At 49.3% G+C, this 11,869-nt stretch overlaps 1 protein-coding gene across 1 annotated transcript; it reads left to right on the forward strand.

Moving 5' to 3' along the window:
- The first annotated feature begins 3,075 nt into the window (after positions 1-3,075).
- Positions 3,076-7,733, forward strand: TP53RK (TP53 regulating kinase). Its single transcript, XM_073309554.2, has 2 exons — positions 3,076-3,354; positions 7,101-7,733. The coding sequence occupies exons 1-2, from the start codon at positions 3,117-3,119 to the stop codon at positions 7,577-7,579; spliced, it is 717 nt and encodes a 238-aa protein (XP_073165655.1). The 5' UTR covers positions 3,076-3,116; the 3' UTR covers positions 7,580-7,733.
- The last annotated feature ends 4,136 nt before the right edge of the window (positions 7,734-11,869 follow it).

Below are 11,869 nucleotides of genomic sequence, written 5' to 3' on the forward strand. Positions count from 1 at the left end.
GATGTTCAGGGCTGGGTCTCTCCCCCAGCTCTGCCACCGTCACATGCATCCTCTGGCCCCACCTGCTGCCTCCACACACCACACCCAAGTGTCCCTGCCTGCCCTGGGCAGCGGGTGGCTGGCCCCCACAGCTCCACACTGCTTCTCTCACTGGCCACTGCTACGTCCAGCTCCACGGTAGCAGCGCTGGGAGCAGGCTGAGGCAGCTGCTGCACTGGAGGAGGGGAGGAGCGCAAGGCAGTCCCCACACCTTGGCAGCTGACTCCAAGTCAACTCTGTGGGAGCAGGGGCTTATCCTGGCTGGACCTCCTGAGCAGCAGCAGCTGGGGTGGCTTGGGTGAGTGTCAGGCCAGGGAGGGAGGGGCTCCCCTCCCCTGGAGCTCACTGCTGCTGGTGGGGAGAGGGCTGCGGGGAGTTGTCCTCTCTGGCCCGCTGCCCCAGCCCCAGGGTAGCCTGCCTGCTGCACCCCAAACTCCTCATCCCTAGCCCAGCCCCACACCGTGCACCCTCTGTCCCAGCCCAGAGCCCATACCCAGCACCCAAACCACCTCCTGCACCCCACCACCCTGTCTCAGCTCAGAGCCTGCACCCAGCACCCAAACTCTCTCCTAGAGCCTGCACCCCAAACCCCCTCCTGCACCCAACCTCCCTCCCAGAGCCTTAGGCAGGTGTGTGTGTGTGTGCATGGGGGGTGAGGGAGACGACTTGGAACCATTCTGGGCACCACCAAAAATTCTCCAAACCTGCCGCCCCGGTCACATTCTATTAATGTAAGGCTGGATAGAGCCTGGCCTTCATGCTGGTGAGCAGTTGGAAGGCTCAGGGTGAGCAGGAGCCTTCCTTCCTCTTTGCATAGCCCATAGGAGAGCCTAGCACAGCTGTTTTCCCTGTGCTCTGGGGAGTGCAGGGACCACCGTGCTCTCCTGTGGGCACAGAAGAGCTCCAAGTGTGTGGGAAGGAGCCAGGGCAATAACTCTGCACACACAGGAATTTGTGCACCTCAGAAAACAGTATAGCAGCAGGGCTACTTCCCCTACTACAGGTTGGAGACCTCTGGGTGGCATTCTGCCTCCTGGAGTTCCCTGCTGGGGTAGTGCAGCAGGACTGTGCCTTGAAGAACTGTAAGCTCTAGGGGTAGGAACCGGCTTCTTGTCTGTGCCTTGTGAAGCATGGAGCATGCTGCCAGCACTTGGAATGACTAATCCTAGCGCCCATTTACCCTCTATTGCGGGTCCCAATCAGCACCTCGTAGCAAGGCTCTCCGTTCTGTACAGAATAATTCATTCCTTTGTGCACACACTTCCTGGCGTGCTCTTCTGCATATCGCATCCAAGAGCTCTCCTGCTCATGGTGACTTCAGTGAGGTGCTGGGGGTCAGGGTCCTGGCAGGGAGCATGGGGGAAGGTGTGGGCACCACGCTTTTATCCCTGATGGGATGGGACAGCAGAGATGCAGGCAGTGCCCCAGCTTTGCAGGCACCTCAGCAGCTGCAGAGTGCTCTGAGTTCCTGAATCCCATTCCTGCAGTGGCAGCAGCAGAAGTTAAAGGAAGTTTCGTTCTCAGGGGGATAAGGCCAAAGGGGAGCTTCTTACAAGGGGAGGCAACCGGAGTGATGATCTATCACATATTAGTTATATACTATTTACTGAGTGCAGCATAGAGAGGGGGGAAGCAGGGTGTAGTGGGGAACGAGGAGGTATATAGTGGAAGGAGGAAATATAGAGAGGGCACACAGACAGAAGGCAGTACAGAGTGTGAGAAGGTGGTATAGACAGGATAGAGTAATACATGCTAGGAGGGTAGTATAGAGGGGCTGAGTGATACATAGCCGGAGGGCATTATACAGGGGATGGTGTGATCTGTGGCGAGAGGGTGGTATAGAGGGGTGGAGTGATAGACCTGAGTAGGGTTGCCAACTTTCTAATCACACAAAACCAAACAATCCCTGCCCTGCCCCTTCTCTGAGGCCCCACCCTGCTCGCTCCATCCCTGCTCCCTCTGTTGCTTGCTCTCCCCCACCCTCAGGAGGCAGGAGGTTGGGGGCCAGGAGGAATTTGGGATGCGGGGTCCCAGTGGTGCTTACCATGGCTCTCAGAAGTGGCCGCCAGGTCTGTGCAGCCCCTAGACACACGGGCAGCTAGGGAGGCTCGGCGTGCTGCCCTCATGCCCGCAGCTCCCAATGGTTGCGGTTTCCGGCCAATGGGATCTGCGGAGCTGGCAGTGAGGTGGGGGCAGCGTGCGGAGCCTCTGTGGCCACCCACATGCGAGGGGCCGCAAGGACCTGGCAGCCGCTTCCAGGAGCTGCACGGAACTAGGGCAAGCAGGGAGCCTGCGTTAGCCTTGGGCCCCTCTGAGCCGCCAGGGTCCGTTTTCAACTGGGCGTTCCAGTCAAAAACTATACGCCTGGCATGCCTAGATCTGAGAGGGCAGGAGGGACCTATAGACGGGAGAAGCAGTAATATAGAGGGGCGGGGTGATTCATAGAGGGAGGGCAGTATAGAGGGGGTGGAGTGACAGGATTGGAGAGTGCTGCCTGGAGGGCCTGTAGAGGGGAGAGGGTGGCATAGAGGGGCGGGGTGATACACAGTGAGGGCGTTATCGCGGGGTGGGGCGAACATGAGGAGGGAGGTAGGGGGCGGGTCAATACACGGCAAGGGCGATACACGAGGAGGGAGGTATGGGGGTGGCGAGATACACGGGGAGGGCGGGGTAGAGGGGCGGGGCAATACACGGGAAGAGCGGTAGAGGGGCGGGGCGATACACAGTGAGGGCGTTATAGAGGGGCAGGGCGATATGCGACGAAGGCGATACAGGGAGCGGGGCGATACACGGGGTGGGGGGTACAGGGGCGGGGCGGTGCCGGTCTGGGTTTGCGGGGTGCCCCGTAGGCCGGTGTAACGCGCAGGAGCCGCGGGCTGACTGGCGGGGCTACAGTCTCCGCCCTTGAACGCTCTCCTGGGCGGTTCGGCTGTTTCCGGGAGCCGAACCCGAAGCTTCCCGAGGGCCGCGGTAAGTCACGTGTTACGGAGGGGGCGGTGTCGTGCTCCTTCCCTCTCACGCAGGTGACGCCGGCCGCGGAGCTGACGTACGCCGGTAGCGTACGGGCTCCATCCATCATGGCCGACGGGGGAGGAGAGGCGGGAGCGAGCGCGGTGTCCCCCCCGCCGCTGCAGGGGCTGCAGCTGGTGCAGCAGGGGGCCGAGGCGCGGCTCTACCGGGGACAGTTCCTGGGCCGGCCGGCTGTGGTCAAGCTCCGCTTCCCCAAGCGCTACCGGCACCCGGCGCTGGAGGAGCGGCTGAGCCGGCGGCGGACGGCGCAGGAGGCCCGCTCCTTGCTGCGCTGCCGCCGGGCAGGTGGGGCTGAGAGATGGGGGGCTAGAAGGGGGCTCTGCAGGGTGGGTCTGGGGGACTCTCTGAAAATGGACGGGAGGGCGGGCTCAGCCTAGGGGCAGAGGGGGGCTCTAGGGGTGGGTCGGGGGGGTCTTAGCTCAGGGGTGGAGGGGGGCTCTGGGGTGGGTGTGAGTCTATGGTGAGATGGGGGTTGCTTGTAGGGCGGGGTGGGGGAGCCTAGGAGGAGGTGGGGGCTCTGTGGTGGGGCTGAGCTGAGGGGGGGTAGAGGACTGAGTCTAGGGAGAGATAGGAGCTGCTTGTATGGCAGGGTCTTGGCACTGTTTGGGGAGGGGTTTGTACCATGAATGGAGCCGTCAGCGCCTTTTTACCCTTTTTCATAACCCCAGGTAATAGGGCTTTTAATGAAATTGAAAGACAACAAAAACCTACACAAAAGGACCTGTTTAAAACCCAGCACACAATTGTCCTGAGTGACGGGCTGCCACAGGATATTGTTTTCCCTGTTGTAGGCATTTCTGTGGTCTTTACTGTAGTATCCGAACATTTCACAATATTAATGTATTCACGGAGGTCAAGGACTTGATAGTATTTAGAAAGAGGCTTTGAGCTTTTTCTGTGTTGGGGAAGTAATGGAAATAGGTGTTTTCCAGTAGGTCCCTGCATGATTATTCTGCGATCTGGTCTACAGTTAGAGTGTAAAAAGAAAAGGAGTACTTGTGGCACCTTAGAGACTAACAAATTTATTTGAGCATAAGCTTTCGTGAACTACAGCTCACTTCATCGGATGAAGCTGTAGCTCACGAAAGCTTAATGTCAAATAAATTTGTTAGTCTGTATCCGCAAAAAGAAAAGAAGTACGTCTGGCACCTTAAAGACTAACACGGCTGCTTCTCTGAAACCAGTTAAAATGTAGAGTGACATATCTTTGTTGCCCAGAAGTAGGAAGAAGTTCACACCTCTGAGTGTAGTAGCTATTCCAACCTGACCTCCAGTGTAAATGTGGCTAGGCTGACAGAAGAATGCTTCCCTTGACCTAGCTACCCGGGCTGGGAGGTGGCTTACCTACAGTGATAGAAAAATCCCTTCTGTTACCGTTGGAAGCCTCTAGTGTATAGCGCTACAGCACTGTAGTTGTGTTGCTGTAGTGTAAACATGCCCATATTCTGAAGTAGTGTCAACACAAGAAGCTATTCTGGAAGCTATTGTGCCCTAAATTCACACTTTATCTTACTCTGAAATAACTTTAAGTGTAGACAAGCTCTTGGATAGATAATAGGGACAGCCTAAATTATAGTGGGGCAAAAGTGAAGCAGGGAGATAAACCCTTGACCTTCAGAGCACCATTCACTAATGCAGGGGTTCTCAAACTTCATTGCACTACCACCCCGTGTTATACCAATAAAATAAAAACCAGCAGGATCTTATTAAAGGGAAAAAGGCAAAATACCACATTTATTGTGAATACAGAAAGAATCATAGTAAGTAGTTAGTTATAGCTATAACATTCCATTCAATCTCATATTTATTCATACATTCATTCATATAAACACACACACACACAGGTTCTGCAAGGTTGTTATCATAGTTACTAGCCTTAGAGTTGCTCATGCCAAGCCACTGGCCAGGTGGCCTGGACACGAGGAGGGAGCAGGGCCTTGTCAGATGCTCATCTGATGCTCCTGGAAGTTGGTTTGCAGAATCAGACCCCAAAGTTCTCACTTGTTAAGAGTCTATTTTTATAGGAATTTCTTCCTATGCCAGTCTATGGGAATTGCTTCATCATGCTGCTGCTGAATCAATCAGCAGATAGCACATTCCTGACTGCTCCGGGCTGCTAGATGTTATCTTGTTCTTTGGTTCTCCCATTCTTGAGGCTGTTGGGTGGATTCCAGTCTGCCCTCCGGGGGTCCTCTGGTTATTTCCACTTGACGTCTTCTTCAGCCGATGGACACTGGATTCTAAGGCTGGCACCTCCCTGATCATTCAGTTATTATCCACACCAAGCATCCATCCACATACATCCTCTATCTCTATTTTAATCACAATTGTTAATACAACAAAAGGGCGGGGAGTCTCTGGGTGCTGTTTTTGTTGTTAGAGTATTGCTTTGAGTCTCTCTCTGTGTGAATTGCTTTGAGAACAGACTCTGTCTTAGAATGTACTAAGACAATTAGCAGCTTGGAAGTTTCACACGTAGAGGGAGAGAAACAGTACCAAAAACCAAGAGACCTCTTAATTAGTAATACCCTGGAATTTAAGCTATGGGGAATCAAACTCATTTGTGATTTTAATACAGAACTTCTTTAATATGATCCAACAGCCCTTCTGACAACAAAAATTACTACACAACCCCAGGATGCGGGGCTGAAGCCTGAGCCTGCTTGAGCCCACTGCCCGGGCTGGAGGGGCCAGAGCCCGAGCCCCACCACCCCAGACAGGGGACATAAAGCCGAAGCCTGAGGGCTTCAGCCCCAGGCAGGGTGCCTGTAACCTGAGCCTTGCTGCACAGGGGTGAAGCTAAAGCCTGACCCTCACTGCCCAGGGCTGAAGCCCTCTGGCTTGAGCTTTCAGCTTTGGCCCCGGGCCCCAGCAAGTCTAAGATAGCTCTGGTGACCCCATTAAAACAGTGTGATATTTATCTTCATCTGCAATTTCAAGATGCTTGTGTGGTAATTTTTTCTTCTCACAAAGAGCAAATAACTGGTGTGTGTCTTTGTCATCTTTCTGATTTATTGTACTTGCTCAGGATCTGCTCAAAATGCTGCCATGCCTAGGACAAAATCCTAGCATATATTTTGCATCTGCCAGACAAATGTGTTTTGGTAGGAGAGGAAGAGTGCTTAATTCTGTATTCCACTGAAAGTGCAGGGGGGATTTAAGGATAGATAATGAAATTTCAGCAGTTGAAATTTAGAGTTTGTCTACATTATGGGGGATCCAATGGCATAGCTACAGTGCCGTAGCCATGTTGCCATAATCCTGTGGTGCAATCCCATTCTAAAGTGATGGAAGGGTTGTGTGGGTTTTTTTGTGTGTGTGGCTATTGGAAAACCACCTCCCTGAGTGATGGTAGGTAGGTGGATGGAAGCATTTTTCTGTCAACCTAGCTGTGTTTTATGCAGTGGGTTAGGCTGGCATAGCTATGGTTGTCAGGTGTGGATTTTTCACACATCTGAGCATCATAGGTCGACAGAGTTATATTCTAAAGCCTGGTCTACACTGGGGGGAGGGATTTATCTAAGGTACACAACTTCAGCTATGTGAATAATGTAGCTGAAGTTGATGTACTTAGATCTACTTACTGTGGTGTCTTCACTGCGGTAAATCGACAGCTGACGCTCTCCCATCGGCTCTGCCTGCACCTCTCGCCCTGGTGGAATACCAGAGTTGAAGGGAGAGCGCTCGGCAGTTGATTTATTGTGTCTAGACTAGATGCAATAAATTGACCCCTGAATATAACCACTGAAATAAATTGACGGTCGCTGCCGGTCGATCCAGCGGGTAATGTAGACAAGCCCTAAATGTAAACCAGGCGCTAGGCAGGGCAGTAAAGCTCAACACGGCTAAACTTGGGCTTGTCAGTGCCCACTAGGGGTCAGGATTTTGAGGTTCTGTCCCAATTCCAGGATAGTGTTGTAAACTTTTAAGGGTGCATTTGATTTATGTAATTATAAATTTTGAATATCATAAAGCAAGCTGAACATTCTTATAAGCTAAAGGCTAGCATTTCATCAACTCTTTTTTAATAGGGATTTCTGCACCAGTGGTTTACTTTGTGGATTATGTCTCCAACTGTATATATCTTGAAGATATCGCAGGATCAACTACAGTTCGGGATTATATAACTTCTGTACAGCAAAGTGGAAATGATACCAGCAACCTCTTTCTCTTAGCAGAAAAGATAGGTGAGGTTTTGGCACGAATGCATGATGATGATCTTATCCATGGAGATCTTACAACTTCCAACATGCTTTTGCGACCACCAGTAGAAGAGCTGGACCTGGTGCTGATAGATTTTGGACTGAGTTTTATTTCTGGTCTTCCTGAGGATAAAGGAGTCGATTTGTATGTTTTGGAGAAAGCTTTTCTGAGTACTCATCCAAACACAGACACTCTGTTTGAAGTCCTGCTGAAGAAGTACTCGACTACATCTAAAAAATCAAGCCCTGTGATCAAAAAGCTGGATGAAGTACGACTAAGAGGAAGAAAGAGATCCATGGTTGGATAGAAGAAAGCAGAGTTTGTGGGAGGGTAGGGGAAATGTAACTTCCTATGGTGTGCAAGTGTGCTTATGTTTATTAATTGTTTGGTCTTATTTAATAATTCACCATTTTGGTAGCCTTCATTGTCTTACAAGTGTACAATAAACCAGTTTAATCCAACATGGTGGTCATCCTTGTACAGCCATCTGACAAGTGGCTCAGAGTAACCAAGTTAAAGATAGGTGATGAGAGTGCAGGAGGGAAAGTAACAGCTGAGGTGGGAACAGTTGCTTTTCTTGTCTCCTAACTATTAGATATCGCTTTTTAAAAAGAAAAATCCAATATTTGTAGTGTGTTTTTGCTGTGCAAACATAGAACTTGTATTGTTTGATCATTAAAAACGTTATATGCTTATTGCAGTAAATTTGGGAAAGTGTAAATTTTGGCTGGCTCTCAGTTTTCAAATCAACTTTGTTTCCTTAAGCCAATAGTCAGTTACATCCGTAATAAAAATGACCAGTTCCTCTGCTGACGATCTTTCGGTTAAACAAAAACGTTGCAACTTTCCATGTAGGGTTTCTGTTAGAAGGAGTGCTTCCATTCTGACTGTTTAAGCCCTCTAAAATTAATCAGTTTTTTATCAGAGTATAGCAACAGCAGAATGCCATAGTGGATCAGAGGTGAGGTCCATGTACTCTGGTATCCTGTTTCTAACTCTGGTCAATATCAGACACTTCAGAGGAAAATGTATTCCTGGGGGAATTTTGCACCAAAAAATTAAAATTCTGCATATTTTATTTGTCAAAACACAATATCATGCCATTTTCAGTTATTTTGGTAATTGATTTCAAAATACCTGTCATCACGTATGTCTGTAATGATACAGATGACAAAAAGGATTCCCCTCAGTAGTAGGGAGTTAAAGAAACCCTAGGACAACCTAGTTCCAGTTTCTCTGTGATGCTTTTGTTGGGTGCCTCACACATGCCAGGGGAAAACTCAGCCCCTCCAGTCTTTTAGTTGATTCTTGTTTTTTTGCCCTCCCCCCATATAGTTACCATATTTCAAGTTCCTAAGTAGAGGATGCTGGCAGGAAGAGGGAGCCGTGGAGCCAGACTCCCACATCCCCTGCCCTCCTGAGTCCAACCGTGGGGCACCTCCCGGCCCAAATGTCCACATCCCCGGAGTCCAGCTGCAGGCTCTACTCTGCAGTTTCATTACTATCCTGCCAGGCAGAGATGACTTATACCTGCTGATAGTGTGTGTGTGTGGGGGGGCACAATTTAAAAGTTTGGCTGTCCCAGAACAACTGGAGTCATACTCCACCCTAGCAGGCCTCACCCCTCCTTACTTAAGTCTCCCTTCCTGCAAAGCAGCAGCTCCTCCCTGCAGCTCCCAGCTTTTGCTTCTGCCTCTTCTGGCAGCTGCTGTGCAGGGAGGAGGTTTGGCCGCGCCATGTGACTAAGCGGGGCCAGCAAACCTGGGAACTGCAGCCTACCCAAGCCTCCTGGGCAGGACACTTAGATCAAGAGAGAGACTTTTCTATTAGCTTTTTTCCCTTCAAGTATCCTATGGTTACCCTATCATCAGTGCTAGCAACCGTGGGGTGTGTAGGTAGCATAGACTGTGGCTCTCAACCTTTTCAGACTACTGTACTCCTTTTAGGGGTCTGCCTTGCATACCCCTAGTTTCACTTCACTCAAAAACTACATGCTTACAAAATCAGACTTAAAAATGCACAAGTGTCACAGCAGACTATTACTGAAAAATTGCAATATAAATAAGTATTTATAAATACAGTATAAATAAGAGCAGTATAAATAAGTCATTGTATAAAATATTAGTTTGTGCTGACTTCGCTAGTGCTTTTTATGTAGCCTGTTGTAAAACTAGGTAAATATCTAGATGAGTTGATGTACCCCCTGGAAGACCTCTGTGTACCACCGGGGTACACGTAACCCTGGTTGAGAACCACTGGCATAGACAAACCAATGTTCTTTTAACCGTTCTGTCACCTAGAAATGCCAGCAGCCACTGTATCCTACAGTACTCCCATCATTACTGAGGATGAAGACAGAAGTTACATGTGCAGTGGTAGGAAATGTGAAGAAAAATATGAGCATAGGTGAAGCCACCTCTCCAATAGTTAAGTGGTCCTTTGCATATAATAGCAAGAGAATGTTCTTTGGTGTTCTCATTCTGTTGACTTTTAAATACCTGACAGTACTGGTGCACGCTCTTGATCATAAGGGACAGCAGGAAGAATTTTGGAGAGATAGCTGAATGATCCAATTCCATATTATGTTGAAACCTCTGGATCAGCTCAAGATCGATCTAAAGCAGGGGTGGGCACACTTTTTGTCCCGAGGGCCATATTGGGGTTGCAAAACTCTATGGAGGGTCGGGTAGGGAAGGCTGCTGCCCCCTATCTGCCCACTCCTACTTCCTGTCCCCTGACTGCCCCCTGCAGAACCACTGAACCATCCAACCCCACCCCTTGTCCCCTGCCTGCCCCCTCCTGGGACCCCCTGCCCCTAACCTCCCCCCCGGACCCCACCTGCTCCCTGTTCCCTGACTGCCCCGGCCCCTATCCACACCCCTGCCCCTGACAGGCCCCCTGGGACTCCCATGCCTATCCAACCCCCCTGACTGCCCCCCCCGGACCCCCTGCCCCTTATCCAACCACCCCCACCCCCTTACCATGCTAGTCAGAGCGGCAGGAGCTTGCAGCCACCTGGCCGGAGCCTGCCCTGCCGCCCAGAGCAGGGGAGGGGCCGGGGGCTAGTCTTCCCGGCCGGGAGCTCAAGGGTTGGGTAGGATGGTCATGTGGGCCGGATGTGGCCTGTGGGCTGTAGTTTGCCCATCTCTGGTCTAAAACCTGGAAATGTATACTTGACTGTCTTTCAAACAAACTTGAGTTGCTTTGTGGTGTGGGTTTTAAGTCTTCTCTGATCTGTGGACCAGTAAAGGTCCCCTGCCACTGTCAGGATGGGGGTTTGGCTAGTGGTGTTCAAAATTCTCTCTTCCCACGCTGTTTCTATTTACTACTTGCTTATCACTCTACCCCAGAGGTGGCTGCATTGCAGTGATAAAGTGTAAAATATCTTAGAAAATTAAGAGATGGGTACATTCCTTTTTGAAGAAAGGAAGGAGAGAGCAGATGTTACAGAAACATTATTATTTATATAACTGGATCCGGATGCTGTTACCTCCAGGTAGCTGCTCTTGTGTAATAAGTTCCTTGCCTGGAAGTGGTTGGGATCACCCTTGGCATTAAAATGAAAAAACAAACAAAAGCATTTATAGGGGTGTCCCGACCTCTGCATTGATTCTGTGCTCAGCAGAGGTGCTGCTTCCTTCCAGTCTTACCTACAAGTATCCATGACAAAATAAAACCTGAGAGGGAACCAAACAAACCACCCATGAAATCAGACCTATGATCTTCCTATGATGTGCAAATGTGCTTATGTTTATTAATTGTTTGGTCTTATTTAATAATTCACCATATTGGTAGCTTTCATTGTCTTACAAGTGTACAGTAAATCAGTTTAATCCAGCATGGTGGTCATCCTTGTACAACCATCTGACAAGTGGTTCAGAGTAACCAAGTTAAAGACAGGTGATGGGAGTGCAGGTGGGAAAGTAACAGCTGAGGGGGGAACAGTTGCTTTTCTTGTCTCCTAACTATCAGATATCCCTTTTTTAAAACAAAATCCAATATTTGTAGTGTGTTTTTGCTGTGCAAACATAGAGCTTGTATTGTTTGATCATTAAAAATGTTATATGCTTATTGCAGTAAATTTGGGAAAGTGTAAATTTCGGCTGGCTCTCAGTTTTCAAATCAACTTTGTTTCCTTAAGCCAATAGTCAGTTACACCTGTAATGAAAATGACCAGTTCCTTTGCTGAAAATGTTGCAACTTTCCATGCAGAATTTCTGTAAGAAGGAGTGCTTCCACTCTGACTGTTTAGGCGCTCTAAAATTAATCAATTTTTTATCAGAGTATAGCAACAGCAGAATGCCATAGTGGATCAGAGGTGAGGTCCATGTACTCTGATATCCTGTTTCCAACTCTGGTCAATATCAGATACTTCAGAGAAAAATGTATTCCTGGGGGAATTCTGCACCAAAAAATTAAAATTCTGCATATTTTATTTGTCAAAACACAATATAATCATGTCATTTTCAATTATGTTGGCAATTGATTTCAAAATACCTGTCATCAAGTATGTCTGTAATGATACAGATGACAAAAAGGATTCCCCTCAGTAGTAGGGAGTTAAAGAAACCCCTAGGACAACCCAGTTCCTGTCTCT

This window comes from Lepidochelys kempii, chromosome 13, assembly GCF_965140285.1.
Source record: "Lepidochelys kempii isolate rLepKem1 chromosome 13, rLepKem1.hap1, whole genome shotgun sequence".
Taxonomy (NCBI): domain Eukaryota; kingdom Metazoa; phylum Chordata; order Testudines; family Cheloniidae; genus Lepidochelys; species Lepidochelys kempii.

Excerpts from the sequence above, each read along its gene's own strand:
- TP53RK (XM_073309554.2), top strand. The coding sequence starts at position 3,117 with ATGGCCGACGGGGGAGGAGAGGCGGGAGCGAGCGCGGTGTCCCCCCCG. Across the intron at positions 3,355-7,100 it reads GCTGCGCTGCCGCCGGGCAG|GGATTTCTGCACCAGTGGTT; the intron begins GTGGGGCTGAGA and ends CTTTTTTAATAG.